Here is a 16,185-nt window from a genome sequence, read left to right on the forward strand (position 1 = left end):
AGTGATAAGAAATTAAATTTACTTGGTTTGGTAAGATTGCAAAGCTCTCGGGTGATTATTTTTTGTAGTCCATGCAGATCCAGGTAGGTGTCTGCATAGTGCACTCGGCCATTCTCTCCTGCCATCTCCCTTAGCTGGACCTCATCTGCATCTTCAGTACCAATAGCAAAAAAGTTGACTTCTGAATTAGCCAGGGATTCAGGCCAAGTGTCCAGTCCACTTAAATCATTAACCTTGCCATCTGTAATCAGAATTAGCACTTGGGGTACATTCTGTGGCCGTCGTCCACCATGGGTTCTGTCAAAGTAGGAGAGTGTGTAGTTAAGGGCCCGGGCCGTGTTTCTTCTTCCCCCTGAAGATTTGAGGTTTGAGATAACCCCCAGAACATCAGCCTGACTGTTGTACTCTTTCAGGGTGAACTCTAATTGAGGGTTGTTAGAGTAGGTGATGGCGCCAAATTGTACCCGTTTTTTTCCAACCACAGATTTGCGCACCACATATGACATTAAGTTTATCATATCCTTGAAACCATCTTTATTGGGATTACCAGAGGCATCCAAAAGGAAGATTATGTCAATCAGTTCTGGTGTCTTGCATTCTGGAAAGATAAATGATCATAATGTAAGAAGTCATTTGAAAAAGTCACTCTGGCTTTGGTTTTTACTATAATACACATGAAAGCTGACAATCTTTTAGAAGATGTACACATTAAAGGGACAGTTCACCCAAAAACAAAAAACTAATCCATATGAATCGAGCGGTTTGGTCAAAATTTTCTGAAGAGACTCGATCGCTTTATATGATGAAAAGATTGAATTTACTGTAGGCTTTTATTCACATATAAACATTGATCAGCGAACATAAACAGAAGCTCAACCAAACCTGCTTCACACATGAGAACAGTGTGTTCTCTTGCTGAAGCTCAAACGTGCTGCGTAACACGAGAATTAACCTCATTGGTTCTTACAGATATTTAAAGATGCTGCGTAACACGAGAGTGAACCTCATTGGTTCTTGCAGAAACTAAAACGTGCTGCGTAACATGAGAATGAACCTCATAGGTTCTTGCAGAAACTCAAATGTGCTGCGTAAGACGAGAATGAACCTCATTGTTTCTTGCAGAAGCTCAAACGTGCTGTGAAACACGAGAATGAACCTCATTGGTTCTTGCAGAAACTCAAACGTGCTACGTAACATGAGAATGAACCTCATTGGTTCTTGCAGAAACTCAAACGTGCTGCGTAAGACGAGAATGAACCTCACTGGTTCTTGCAGAAACTCAAACGTGCTGTGTAACTCGAGAATGAACCTCATTGGTTCTTGCAGAAACTCAAACGTGCTGTGTAACATGAGAATGAACCTCATTGGTTCTGGCAGAAGCTCAAACGTGCTGCGTAAGACGAGAATGAACCTCATTGGTTCTTGCAGAAACTCAAACGTGCTGCGTAACATGAGAATGAACCTCATTGGTTCTGGCAGAAGCTCAAACGTGCTGTGTAACATGAGAATGAACCTCATTGGTTCTGGCAGAAGCTCAAACATGCTGCGTAACACGAGAATGAACCTTATTGGTTCTTGCAGAAACTCAAACGTGCTGTGTAACATGAGAATGAACCTCATTGGTTCTGGCAGAAGCTCAAACATGCTGCGTAACACGAGAATGAACCTTATTGGTTCTTGCAGAAACTCAAACGTGCTGTGTAACATGAGAATGAACCTCATTGGTTCTGGCAGAAGCTCAAACGTGCTGCGTAAGACGAGAATGAACCTCATTGGTTCTTGCAGAAACTCAAACGTGCTGTGTAACATGAGAATGAACCTCATTGGTTCTGGCAGAAGCTCAAACATGCTGCGTAACACGAGAATGAACCTTATTGGTTCTTGCAGAAACTCAAACGTGCTGTGTAACTCGAGAATGAAACTCATTGGTTCTTGCAGAAACTCAAACGTGCTGTGTAACATGAGAATGAGCCTCACTGGTTCTGGCAGAAACTCAAACGTGCTGTGTAACTCGAGAATGAAACTCATTGGTTCTTGCAGAAGCTCAAACGTGCTGCGTAAGACGAGAATGAACCTCATTGGTTCTTGCAGAAGCTCAAACGTGCTGTGTAACTCGAGAATGAACCTCATTGGTTCTTGCAGAAGCTCAAACGTGCTGCGTAAGACGAGAATGAACCTCATTGGTTCTTGCTGAAGCTCAAACGTGCTGTGTAACTCGAGAATGAAACTCATTGGTTCTTGCAGAAACTCAAACGTGCTGTGTAACATGTGAATGAACCTCATTGGTTCTTGCTGAAGCTCAAACGTGCTGTGTAACTCGAGAATGAAACTCATTGGTTCTTGCAGAAACTCAAACGTGCTGTGTAACATGAGAATGAGCCTCATTGGTTCTGGCAGAAACTCAAACGTGCTGTGTAACTCGAGAATGAACCTCATTGGTTCTTGCAGAAGCTCAAACGTGCTGCGTAAGACGAGAATGAACCTCATTGGTTCTTGCTGAAGCTCAAACGTGCTGTGTAACTCGAGAATGAAACTCATTGGTTCTTGCAGAAACTCAAACGTGCTGTGTAACATGAGAATGAGCCTCACTGGTTCTGGCAGAAACTCAAACGTGCTGTGTAACTCGAGAATGAAACTCATTGGTTCTTGCAGAAGCTCAAACGTGCTGCGTAAGACGAGAATGAACCTCATTGGTTCTTGCAGAAGCTTAAACGTGCTGTGTAACTCGAGAATGAACCTCATTGGTTCTTGCAGAAGCTCAAACGTGCTGCGTAAGACGAGAATGAACCTCATTGGTTCTTGCTGAAGCTCAAACGTGCTGTGTAACTCGAGAATGAAACTCATTGGTTCTTGCAGAAACTCAAACGTGCTGTGTAACATGAGAATGAACCTCATTGGTTCTTGCAGAAGCTCAAACGTGCTGCGTAAGACGAGAATGAACCTCATTGGTTCTTGCTGAAGCTCAAACGTACTGTGTAACTCGAGAATGAAACTCATTGGTTCTTGCAGAAACTCAAACGTGCTGTGTAACATGAGAATGAGCCTCACTGGTTCTGGCAGAAACTCAAACGTGCTGTGTAACTCGAGAATGAACCTCATTGGTTCTTGCAGAAGCTCAAACGTGCTGTGTAACTCGAGAATGAACCTCATTGGTTCTTGTAGAAGCTCAAACGTGCTGCGTAAGACGAGAATGAACCTCATTGGTTCTTGCAGAAGCTCAAACGTGCTGTGTAACACAAGAATAAACCTCATTGGTTCTTGCTGAAGCTCAAACGTGCTGTGTAACTCGAGAATGAACCTCATTGGTTCTCGCACGTCAAGAGAACATGCTTGAGCTTCCGTTTATCACAACTGATGTGTGGGTTGATGAAAGTTTTATGTGAATAAAAGCTTAAATTCAATCTGGTTATCATATAAAGTGATTGTGTCTCTCCAGAACATTTAGGACTAAACCGCTCAATTCATATGGATTAGTTTAACGATCTCTTTATGAACTTTTTAAAGCTTCAAAGTGTCAGTTGCGTAGCTGTCAATGGAGGGACAGAAAGCTCTCAGATTTAATCGAAAATATCTTTATTTGTGTTCCCGAAGAAAGTGTTACGGGTTTGGAACGACATGAGGGTGAGTAATTACTTAAAGAATTCATTTTTGGTGAACTAACCCTTTAAAGGGATAGTTCACTTTGAAATTAATTTTTGGTATGTTTTAGCTTACCTCAAGGGCATCCAAGATGTAGGTGTCTTTTTTTCCGCAGTAGTTTCAATTTTGATATTTTTAGGTCAAACCGTTCTTGTCTGTCAGTCATATAATGCAGGTCTATGGTCACGGTCTCAAAACACAAGCACAGAGTCCAAATTAAAACAATTCCCCGTCGTCCAAATTAAACAATTCCCCATCGTAAGTACACATTGATGGCCTAAGACACGAAACGAGCGGTTTGTGTGAGAAAACGAACAGTATTTATATCGTTTTTACCTCTTATACGCAGACATGTCCGAGTGATCTGATCTGACGTGTACGCAGACTGGTGCATAGATATATACACACTAGATGTCGCCTTGTCTACGGCAGTTCATTGGAACGAATGTCTTTAAGGCGACATCTAGTGTGTATATATCTATGCGCCAGTCTGCGTACACGTCAGATCAGATCACTCGGACATGTCTGCGTATAAGAGGTAAAAACGATATATATACTGTTCGTTTTCTCACACAAACCGCTCGTTTCGTGTCTTAGGCCATCAATGTGTACTTACGATGGGGAATTGTTTAATTTGGACGACGGGGAATTGTTTTAATTTGGACTCTGTGCTTGTGTTTTGAGACCGTGACCATAGACCTGCATTATGACTGACAGACAAGAACGGTTTGACCTAAAAATATCAAAATTGAAACTACTGCGGAAAAAAAGACACCTACATCTTGGATGCCCTTGAGGTAAGCTAAAACATACCAAAAATTAATTTCAAAGTGAACTATCCCTTTAAAAATGTACAGTCCTTCTCTTTCGGCAAAACAGCCATGAGCCGTAAATTTCAACATGCTATTGCCGGTCAGAATCAGATGGACTTTGGAAATGGAGGGTAAGATGAGTCATCAGTAGTTTTGGTCCAATTTAATGAAGAAAGACTATTTGTTGCAAATGTTTTCACTTTTAAGAGTACACTAGCAGTAGATGCCCTCAAATCTAACAGACACGGACTAAAAACCACAAAACTTAACATCAACTAAAAGAGGTTACTGACATAATGTGATCTCTTTCAAAAATCTCAGATTTTGTTTACATACCTGTGTTACAGATCTTGAGAAAAACCGCACCGCCTAATTCTTTCAGGGTAGAAGCTGTGTCTTCAAAGAACACACTGTCGTGGGATCCAGCAATGGCAAGAATCTGAGATCTGTTTGCATGTCTCATACCAATGGCATTAATGTTGATGGAATTGTCTCTCAGGGATTTTGCAGGTTGTTCTACATCATCCCTACTATCTCCATCTGTAAGAACTATCAAGAACTTCAAGGCACTGGGGCGCCCTCCATTAGACTCGAGAAAATATTGCAATACTTCTGTAAGTGCTTTTCCAGTGTAAGTTTTTCCATTCTTCTTTGTGATGTTTCTAATTTCCTGTAATAAAATAGCTTTATCATCAAATGTATCTAAGGAAAACTCGTCTTCTGTGTTTGTGCCATACTGAACAACTGCAACACGCTCCTTGTCTGGTCCAATTGCAAACTTTTCTATCACAGACTCCATTATTTCCTTGAAGTTTTCAAAGTCTTCAGTGCTAACACTTTCTGATCCATCAATCAGGAAGACAACATCTGCTAAAAGACCTTCACAACCTAAAAACAAGAAATGTATAAAGTGAACACTCATTCTGTGAAAAGAATCTTGAAACAACAATCGGACACTGGCAGTCATTTATATGCACGCATCGTTATTATTGTATCACCAAATTTAATGTAAAAAATTGAAAATCAAATAACCTTGCAAACATAATATTGTCCAAATCAAGTAACAGTGCAAACATACCATATAAACATATGCCATAAATTGAATTTCTTACCTTCAGGGGCACATATTTCTGTAAGGATGTCTTTCTTAATATCCTTGAGAAAATCATAGTTTTTGACATAATACGTTCTTTTTGGACTGCCAGATATCAAAATGAGCTCGGGCACAGATGCACTTTTCACACCAATAGCATAAATGGTGACACCCTGTTCTGTTCTCAGTATTTCAGCAGGAACATCTACAGACTCTTCTGTCCCTATTGATTCGCCATCTGTGATTACAATCAGCAGCTCACGAACTTTTTCGCCACGTGTTTTTACAGCTTCTTTGAATAGCGGTATCATTTCTCTTAACCCAAGATCAGTCCTGGTGCCCCCTCCATTCATAACGAGATTCTTCACTGCCTTTTCCACACCAGCTTTTGTGCTATAGTCGTGTAATCGGAAAACTGTGGTTGCACGGCTTGCAAACTTCACTACTCCAATGCGCACATTGTCACTCCCAATCTCAAACACATCAAGCCATTCACTAATGAATTTCTTCATATCTTCAAAGTCTGCATAGGTTATACTTCCTGATTCATCCACAAGGAAGTATATGTCAGCTTTGACTGTTTGCTTGCAACCTACAAAGTAGTGAAAGAGTATTCCATTATGAAATTGGAATTGTGAAACAGGTTGAACATTGTGCTAGTAAAAAAAAAAAAAAAAAAAAGGATTACAAATATTGTGCAAACCTTGTAATATTGCGCCAAATGAGATTTTAGGTATGATGGCATCTGTGATTTCATTGCAAAGTGTTTTGGTTAAAATCTTCGCAAGGGAATTTAGTTGATCAAAGCGTTCCACATTTAACACAAACTTCTTGGGTGGGTAGGATGCAATCTCTCTCAAGTCATCCTCTTTTGTGTCTTTGATACCAAGCGCAAATACAGTGACGCCTGATCGTCGTAAATCTGCTGCAGCGCTGGCCGCGTCATCTGTGGACTTTCCATCGGTGATAACAACAGCAACCTGCTGAACATACTGATCTTTTCTGCTACCTCTTACTTTGGTAAACACATGCTCTTTGGCAAACTTCAGAGCAGCTCCGGTGTATGTTTTACCACGACCATATGCCATGCTACTGATGTAGCGCAGGATGTCAGCCTTATCATCGAAGGTGTTCAAGTACACATCAGCTCGAGGGGCGTCGCTATAGAGGATCACAGCTACCTGTATTTTTCCCTCGCCCACGTCGAGACCTCCGATGGTGCTCTCGAGAAAGTCGCGCACAAGTTGGAAGTTTTTGGATCTGATACTGCTGGACTGATCAACAATAAAAGCGATATCTGCCACCACGTCAAACTTGCACTCTGTCAAAAGACATAAGAACTTTACAAAACCAAAGTCTTTTGGATTATGTAATACATAATAGTTTTTCAGATCCATTCATAATTAAAACCCAAACCAAGGGGGAAAAAGTTTAATAACACTTTATGAATTTTATTGAAAGAATAGATTATGCACACACTCACCCTCTGTGACAGCAGCGTCCTCCCATGTGTCAATGGCAGACTTAAGTTTCTGTTGCACTTGTTGAATGTTGCCTACTAACTTGTAGCTGTGCTGTTGACTAGCGATGTCCTTCATCTCATACGGATCAGCTTTGTTTAAGCCAACAGCAAAAACCGTCACTGCATCTTTATTAATTTTACGGGATGCTTGGACGACACCATCATCAGATTCTCCAGCTGCAATGACTATCAGGAACTGCTTAAATCCTTCAGATACACGGCTTCCAGCAGCGCTATTTAAGAAATTTGTGCGAGCATATTCAATTGCATGGCCAATTCTACGCTGCCCTGTAGGCCTTAGCTGAAGGTTGCGCATCATTGTCCCAATCTCATTCTTGGTCTTGTCAGTATTAAGCAGGAATTCCTCTTTTACATGTTCGCTAAACTGAGCCAGGCCGACACGATTAGCATTCTTTCCCACGTCGAGCTGGTTGACCAGTCTATAGAGCAAATTCCTTATTGTTTGCTGCTCTTGTCTAGATGCTGAACTATCAACCAGTATGAAGATATCAGCATATTTTTTCAAAAAAGCTGAAGAGAATGGAAACAAATAAATCATTTATATCTAAACAATTTAAACACTAGGGTGCAGACAACAGCAGATTAACAGTATGATTGGACTCAAAGCATGTGCACTGTAAAAAATGATTGTTGGTTCAACTTAAAAAAGTAAGTAACCTGGTTGCCTCAATTTTAAGTTCATTAAAATAAAAAATTTTAGTTGATACAATGAAGGAGATTGGTTTAATCAACATAAACTAAAAATATTATGTTATCTGAACCACATAAATTATCTAATTTGATTTGACTAAAGAAAAAATGTTGTGATAACAAATCATGAACATAATGTATATATATATATATATATATATAAAAAAATTTACAGTGTACATTTATGGAAAGTTTTGGTTTTGTTTGTATTCATTTTAATGATTTTTATATTAAACAATCCCACTGTATAAACACAAATGGGAAAGCATACAAGGTAAAATGTTACCTTCTGACTGGACGCCCACAGTAAAGCACACTTTGTTGCGCAGACTCTCTTGAAGACCTTGCAGTTCTTGATAACTGTTAATACTGAAAACGAACTCTTCGTGTGGGTAATTAGCAATGGTGCGCAGCTTTTTCATGTTGCCTGTTCCCACCCTGATGACAAAGATGGCAACTCCCATATTTCGTAGTCTCTGGGCAGGTTCATCTACAGCATCACTCGATTCCCCATCTGTGATGACTATGGCAATGCCAGGGATATTCTTTCTGGCCAGGTTGAAGTAATTCTCACGGATGAAAGTCAAGGCCTGACCGGTGTTGGTGCCTCCTCTACGGTAGATGAGATCATCCAACTTTTGGTGCAGGTCTCTCTTATCTAAATATTCTCCAAGTAGGAACTCTTGGTATGTTCTGTCACTAAACTGGGCAAGTCCCACTCTCACCTTGTCAGGTCTAAGGTTAAATTTGTCCACAAAAGCATGGAGGAACTTCCTTACTTCTTTAAAATTGTCTCCAATGCTACCAGAAGAGTCCACAAGGAGCACAATGTCTGCCTGAGCAGTATCGTTGCAGCCTAGAGCAGCAAATGGAAGAGTTTTAGTTAGAACTTTGACCACTGAATTCTTGTGTTTGTACAAAGAGAATAATAGAAATGTCATTTTAAGGATGAAATCAGTATTTGCTGAGAACGTGCTACTGTCATGATGTTGCCTTGTTGCTTTAACTTGAGATTCCACAACATTTAGGCCCTGTTTGCACGTGGTATTAAGATGCGTTTTGGTTGATCGGATCACAAGTAGACAAGGGAGACACTTTCCCATTTACACCTGGTGTTTTAATCCGTCTCTTTTGTCCACTTTCAACAACTTCTGCACAGATTTCTTTGAGGGGAGGGTGAATATATATATATATATATAGAATATAGAACATTGAGTTTGGTACGTTTTTCATCCTGAGACCAAACTTGGGTCTTCAGCCGACAAAGTTTAAATCCCGTCTGTCTAGCTTACTATGCTTACTCATTAGGTCAGTCGACAGAGAGTAGGCGTCTCTTGTGGCTGTTCAAACGCATTCGACCACATGAGTGTTTATACTATGATAGCAATCCGGTCAAATGCATTCGACTACCTCTGGAAGTGGTTGAAAGTGGACAAGATCAAAACGTTTTAGACCCCGTTTACACCTGTATTTAGCGTCGTCCACTTGTGATCCGATCGACAAAAACAAAAACTTATGTACATAAGTTACTTGTCAGGTATTGTTCACAAAAATAAGCATTAGATGAATAGTTGCCGTTTAAACTGTTATGTTTCATCCGTCCCACCCCTGTGTTGCAATCGTCCCTTGAAACAAAGCACAACTACCGCACAAAAAAAAAAAAAAAATTCTAAGTGTTTCAACTGTCCCGGCTCTCCCCGACTTTGAATACAATAAAGAGCTTAACGGGGTTTGTTGCTACTGGCTACTGATCTCTCAGTAGTTCTCACACAGATGTCCAGTAAAGCTGTGACTCAAGAGTTTTGAATTGGAAGTTTTTCAATGTAATGTTACCTCTTGACATCAGGAGGACCTCTTTTTGTGTTTCCTCCACAGTGGTGCACAGTTCCCGGATTACCCTCTGGGAGATTCCCCGCAGAGCTGCAAAGTCTGATACGCTGTAGACATGCTGATCGTACGGCTCGTTCGCAATCTGTCTCAGTAACATCTCGTTTGCATCTTTGATCCCTATGGCGTATATTTCGATTCCCCTTAGCCTTAGCTTCTGAGCATGTGACTCAACCTCATCTTGAGAATCACCATCTGTGATAACAATGGCAATCTGAGGAACGTTCTGCTGTGCTCGACTTCCGGCCTCTACAACAAAGTGATGGTTCAGCATGAACTCTAAACCCTGGCCAGTAAACGTCCCACCGGTTTTATAACTCAGATTTTGGATGTAGTTGAGAATTTCCTCTTTGTTCTGGTAAGTGTTAAGCAAAAACTCAGTACGCGGCGTGTCACTGTACTGAACCAGACCGATCCTGATCCTATCAGGAGCAACTTCAAAGTTATCTACGAGTGAGGAGAGGAATTCACGGACTTGTTGGAAGTTGTCCAGCCCAATACTGGCAGAGCCATCCACCAGGAATACAATGTCAGCCACTGTCTCCCGTGTACAGACTGAGAGAAAGAAAACAGACTTTTTATTTGAGCAACAATCAGACAAAACTGAACATAATCACCTCGTATGATCTAGTCAATTCTGCCCCTACCAAGTTGTTGGCCATTGCTGACAAGAAAACATAATGACAGAACAAGGAATCCAAGGAATCCCCAATCCTTCTCCATGCTTGAGTTCCTCATTCCCTGAAAAAAGAAACCAATGAGGTTAAGTTTCTGCAACACTCGCATCACCAAACAGAATTGTAAATATAATATGATGTTAGCTTTAAGAAAGAATGAACAGATATATTAAGGTAGTAGGGATGTCATTATATAAATCAAAGGACACAGGAATCTTTCCACTTTCCCACTGATCTTTCCTGTTTTGAATGAAAAATAACACAGAGAATGTTTGTAAAGACTGTCAGGTTGAGATATGAGATCTACAGTTTTGTGTGCATTACTGGGACTACGACCACTTATACTTATATCCTTACCACACAAGGGCCTTGTACCAAACGGCGCCCTTTATGTTTACTTGGTGTTCACTTTATGTTTACTATGCAGGCCATCACAGGTCAGCAAGACTGCAACAAGTCCGATGCAGCAGCATTTGCAGAAATTACACTGACTGCACACAAGTGTAACAACTAATGAAGCCTAGAAGGCCAAAACTCCATATCTATTAATTGATTTAACACATCTTTCAGATACAAATACATGTCAAATGTACGGATATCTCCCAGACAAACATATCAAGGATTATCTAAAACCCATCCATTGTTGTATAATGTATTATGTGGGCCGGCATTAAGGGGGTTCTCCTCTTAAGAGCTAATGTTTGTGGACTTCCTTTGTCTCTGAATAACTCTTACATCCTTAGAACATCTGCCTACAGTTAAGAAAAATATTTACTTGATGAAGTTCCATCCCATCAGATGTAGAACAGGCAGACATCTCCAGCAGAGCGGCAAGATTACAGGACAGATGGAACGTTTAGAAACATCACTCACTTTCAGGTTCTTACATTATACGTGCAAATTAGTAAAGATGTAAATCCATTATAAAGTACTACAAAATGCTAAACAATTTATGATTTATTTTATCAGTAATTTTGAATGTTATTTAATCAACATTTTTACTAAATATTTTATCAGTTTTGAGAAAATTATTAGTTTTATTAACATGCATGAGTATTTTGTATGAGGACACAAGTACTGTCTTGATCCGATCTTTTGTTAAAATACTGTATCAAGAGGTCATTTATTGATTTTCAAATGCTATTTAACACGCAATTGTTTGAATCTGAATATACAAAATATATAATAAAATTGTTCAGTAACTGTATGTGTATGTGTGTGTATTATTACTAATATTACAACTGATCAAAAACAAAAGTCACTAAGATTAGAACATAATTCTGAGAAATTATGTTATTAATATACACTACTGGTCAAAAGTTTTAGATCTGTAAGATTTTTTATGTTTTTAAAAGAAGTCTCTTCCTGCTCACCAAGGCTGAATTTGATAAAAAAAAAAAAAACAGTAATATTGTGAAATATTATGACAATTTTCTATTTTAATATATTTTAAAATGTAATTTATTCCTCAGATCAAAGCTGAATTTTCAGAATCATTACTCCAGTCTTCAGTGTCACATGATCCTTCAGAAATCATTCTAATATGATGATTTTATGCTCAAGAAACATTCAATGTTGAAAAAAGTTGTGTAATTTTTTTTTCACAATTCTTTGATGAATAGAAAGTTCAAAAGAACAGCATTTATTTAAAATAGAATATTTTCTAACATTATAAATGTCTTTACTGTAACTTTTGATCAGTTTAACTCATCCTTGATGAATAAAAGTATTGATTTATTTCATTTATTTCCCCCAAAAATAAAATAAAAATTCTTACTGACCCCCAAAATTTTGAACGGTAGTGTTTAATGTTACAAAAGCTTTCCATTTCAGATAAATGCTGTTCTTTTGAACTTTCTATTCATCATAGCATCATGAAATAAAAAAATTAAAAACTGTTTTCAACATTGATAATAATCATAAATGTTTCTTGAGCATCAAATCATCATATTAGAATGATTTCTAAAAGATCATGTGACACTGAAGACTGGAGTAATGATGCTGAAAATTCAGCTTTGATCACAGGAATAAATTACATTTTAAAATATATTAAAATAGAAAATTGTCATAATATTTCACAATATGGCTGTTTTTGTTTGTATTTTGAATCAAATAAATGCAGCCTTGGTGAGCAGAAGATTGAGCTTCTTTTAAAAACATTAAAAATCTTACCGATCTAAAGCTTTTGACCGGTAGTGTATATCTGAATTAAAAAAAATTCTAATAATTATATAAGGACCTCGATGCGAAGCAAAACCTGAACATCTGACAGCTAAATACCATGACAATCATATTTAAATTATAATTTTAAACAATTATAGGAATTATTCAATTCAATATTACATTTCATATACTTAAATGTCATATATAGACTTAGTATACTGTATAGCATTTCATAAACGGAAGCATCAATATTTTTATGACAACATAAACCTTGTCTGGATATCATCTTTTCTTGAAATAACCAAACATTTGAATTGCTATTTATTTACAATTACACACATCTGAATACATTCAAAAACAGTTATAATATTTCAAATTCATTTTCATTCCAAGCCACTAACAATAACAGAAGCAGCAAATGTGTTTCCAGTTTTAGCAAGGATTGTGTGTGCCCACATGCTACTTTCCTAATGCATTTAGGATCAGGCCTGAGTCTATGAAAATACTGGCTAGTGAACATGAGAGATCTGATTCTGAACCCACAAAAAGAGGCTTGAATAAAACCCAAATAAAATCTATACATAAGATGCAATTTGAACTTTTGTTTATAAAACAAACATAAAAAAACCCAGTGATCTTTTCTGTGAAATTTTTCTTTGAAACATTTCAGGCATCTCTACAAGCTAAAATACTCAATCATAGTATCATCATAATGCCTTTGCATGGATTATATTAATATTACCTCAGTGTAAACCGCTCTGTGCTCTAAATATAATAAAAGAAGAGAGTAGAGAGGTGAACTTACACAGAACCCAGGCACCGAAGGGACGAGTCTAAACTGAATGAGAAACTAAAAATCTGAAACTTCTTATACAAACTTTTCAAGCCACTCCTCAACACCACGATTTCCATTTTAGGAGAAGATGACTTTCAAGACATGCAATATGCAGACCCACGCATGCACGATAAGATTCATCATTTGTTTATCTTCACCATCAAAACGCTTGAATGCAACGTGTTCACATTCAACGTTTGGATAATTGCAGATGCTTACAGCTTCATGTTTGTTGCTTAATTGAATTTAATATTTCTATCAGTGCATTTATAACAATGCTAAAGGAATAGTTCACCAAAAAGGAAAACGTTTCATCATTTACTCACCCACAGGTCGTTCCAGGAATGTACATGGTTATTTTTGCTGTTGAATAAGCTCTAAAATGATTAAAATGCACACAAACACACACACAAATCACCATTAAAGTAGTCCGAATGATTGTGTACTATTTTGCTTTTAATGTGATGCTGAATCAACACTGAGTGCACATTAAAAGCAGATCATTTGATCCCATCATGGCTCGTTCCAGACAGTACCTGTATCTGTGGACCTTTCCTCTCAGTCTGTGGTCCGTCAGCAAGAACACAAGACAGATCTCTGGCTTCAGATCCCAGCTGCTCTTCCTAACAACATGTACCTCGACTAATGCAGTCTGTATACAGATAAACACAAACAGACACGTTCCAACACCGCATGTAAGGCATACTAAACACATAAAGTGACCATTTTAACCATTCTTTATGTTAGGCAAGAGAAGCATTTTATAACATGTTAGAACCTCATTTAAAACATGGTCATTCACAGAAACATTATCAGCAGATTTATTCATCTTTTTACTGGATTTGATTCCAGATGGAATTTGATTGGCTCGGGTTCAGAAAGTCTGCTTGGATGTGTATAGCGTTGGGTTGGTTAAATCTTATTGAAATCGAAAATAGCTTGGCTAATTCCTTCATTTGTGCATCTTTAACACTGTTTTATTTCTATTGTTAGTTCTCAACGGGTGGGTCATCAAGTTTGTTCTGATATAGGGTCGATTAATCTTTTAGGAGTTTAAGGAGATTCTTGTTTAGTTTTGTATGATAAACAGTTTAGAACTGTGCTGGGTCACCACTTGATGTCCAATGTAAAATATTGGAAGAAAAACTAGTTGTGAGCCACAGTTTCTGATGCATAATGTAGCTTCAGATCTAATAATAGAGTCTTGGACAATTTCATGAACAAGAGAAATCTTAAAATGAATAAAATTCCTTGACATTGTATTTCATATATAAGATTAACATGATGAATGTGAATATAAATGCATCATAATCTCATGTAGCAGAACATTTTGACTTCTGCCTCTGACTACATAGCAGATTAATCTGACCAATAACAGCCCATTTATAAGCCCTATTCGGACGGATTAGTTTTACAAGGGTAGATGTGATTTTATCACAGGACCTCTGTAATATTAAAGGTGACATATCATGAAAATCTGACTTTTTCTGTGTTTAAGTGCTATAATCGAGTCCCCGGTGTATCTACCAACCCAGAAAACATGAAAAGGTGACAACCCAGTAACTTTGTTTTCGTAAGCCTTTCTCTGCAAGCATGTCCAAAAATAAGCTGATCAGATTTTGCTCCTCTTCTGATGTAGGAAGGGGATCTTATTATAATATTACCGCCCCTTTATCTGCACGTTTCCACTCACGTCGCAGCCATTTGGTTTTCGCAAGCGACAACAGTGTTGATGATTCAGAAGGGTCCGTGTACTTTTTGATCATTTCATTTCCTGTTTGGAATGGAATAAGGAGAAATGAAAACCAGCTCGTTTATTCGTTTTTTAGTTTAGTTTAAAAAACAAAAAATTAGATTTTGGCTCGATTTTTCGTTTGTGGTTTACAAATCGGTTTATGGGTTCGATATTTCATTTGCACACGTGGGCGGCGCTGAAACGCCCCTTTCATCTGATTGGTCAAACCGCTCCGCCTTCAGTAAGCTACGAGCTTCTCTTTCTGTCAGGCAGAATAAGAGTCAGTGCGCACTGACAAATGCACTTTAATAAAATAATGTCTGAAACCACCACTCACTGTTAACTACACACAATATCTGAAGCAGAAATATGTTGCCGGTCACGTAATTCGTGCTGTTGCGACTTGCAAGCAACCCCAATAATGTGAGCCACAGTAGGCCTATATATTAGCATGATGTATTTCCCATTGATAAATACAGTGCAAATAGTTCCGTCTCTTTGGATAAAAGGGAAGTGGAAATAAAAATCAATAATTGGCTGAACTGTACCATGATAATATGTCCGTAACATTTACAACTCTAGTCTTTTATTTACATCAAAAGGCAGGTAGGCAGTGTGTGACATATGTAGGCTATAAATAATTTCGAAAATTGAACAGAAATAAAGTTTATGTTTATGAATGTAAGCATGTGTAGCCTACTAGAAGCTAGAATCAGTGAATGTACATTAATACTGACAAAATTACCAGGTTTGGGATTAATTAAAATCATGTCGGTTGAAGAGCACGGCATACCTTTAAAATGTTATTCGTTTTATTATAAAACTAATACAATTTTATTACATACTGAATTGGTCGAGGTTTCTCTGAGTTTTCTTTATTATGTTGGCTTAAGAAAGCCAGCATATTTGAACTTTATTTTTTTTTATTATGAGAAATTGACTCCGCCTAGAACTTTAATGCTTCACCAAACTCAGCTCAGACCTTAAGACTGGTCTGACTCGCTTATATCTTTTCTAACTGGTCAGACTTACTTTCCCAAAAAATCATTGACTTGCGTTATCTGAGCAATGAAGGCCGTAATACTTAATGCTGTCCACTAGAGGGGGCGAC

At 38.1% G+C, this 16,185-nt stretch overlaps 1 protein-coding gene across 2 annotated transcripts in view; it reads right to left on the reverse strand.

The window, feature by feature from the left end:
- The window catches only part of LOC309486701 (collagen alpha-6(VI) chain), a 36,132-nt gene extending 22,187 nt beyond the window's left edge, over positions 1-13,945 (reverse strand). The window contains exons 1-10 of one of the 2 annotated variants that reach the window (XM_082154085.1): positions 13,876-13,945; positions 13,666-13,716; positions 10,312-10,405; positions 9,611-10,219; positions 8,064-8,633; positions 7,028-7,597; positions 6,248-6,865; positions 5,564-6,136; positions 4,788-5,339; positions 23-598 (exon numbers count right to left, since the gene is read on the reverse strand). In XM_082154085.1, the coding sequence (XP_082010211.1) occupies positions 23-598; positions 4,788-5,339; positions 5,564-6,136; positions 6,248-6,865; positions 7,028-7,597; positions 8,064-8,633; positions 9,611-10,219; positions 10,312-10,402 (4,159 nt within the window). In that variant the 5' untranslated portion in view covers positions 10,403-10,405; positions 13,666-13,716; positions 13,876-13,945. Of the gene's footprint in view, positions 1-22; positions 599-4,787; positions 5,340-5,563; positions 6,137-6,247; positions 6,866-7,027; positions 7,598-8,063; positions 8,634-9,610; positions 10,220-10,311; positions 10,406-13,309; positions 13,366-13,665; positions 13,717-13,875 lie in introns of those variants that run through there. The other variant, XM_082154084.1, reaches the window with a different exon arrangement.
- Between the last annotated feature and the right edge of the window lie 2,240 nt (positions 13,946-16,185).

This window comes from Leuciscus leuciscus (assembly GCF_965113295.1).
Source record: "Leuciscus leuciscus genome assembly, chromosome: 22".
NCBI lineage: Eukaryota > Metazoa > Chordata > Actinopteri > Cypriniformes > Leuciscidae > Leuciscus > Leuciscus leuciscus.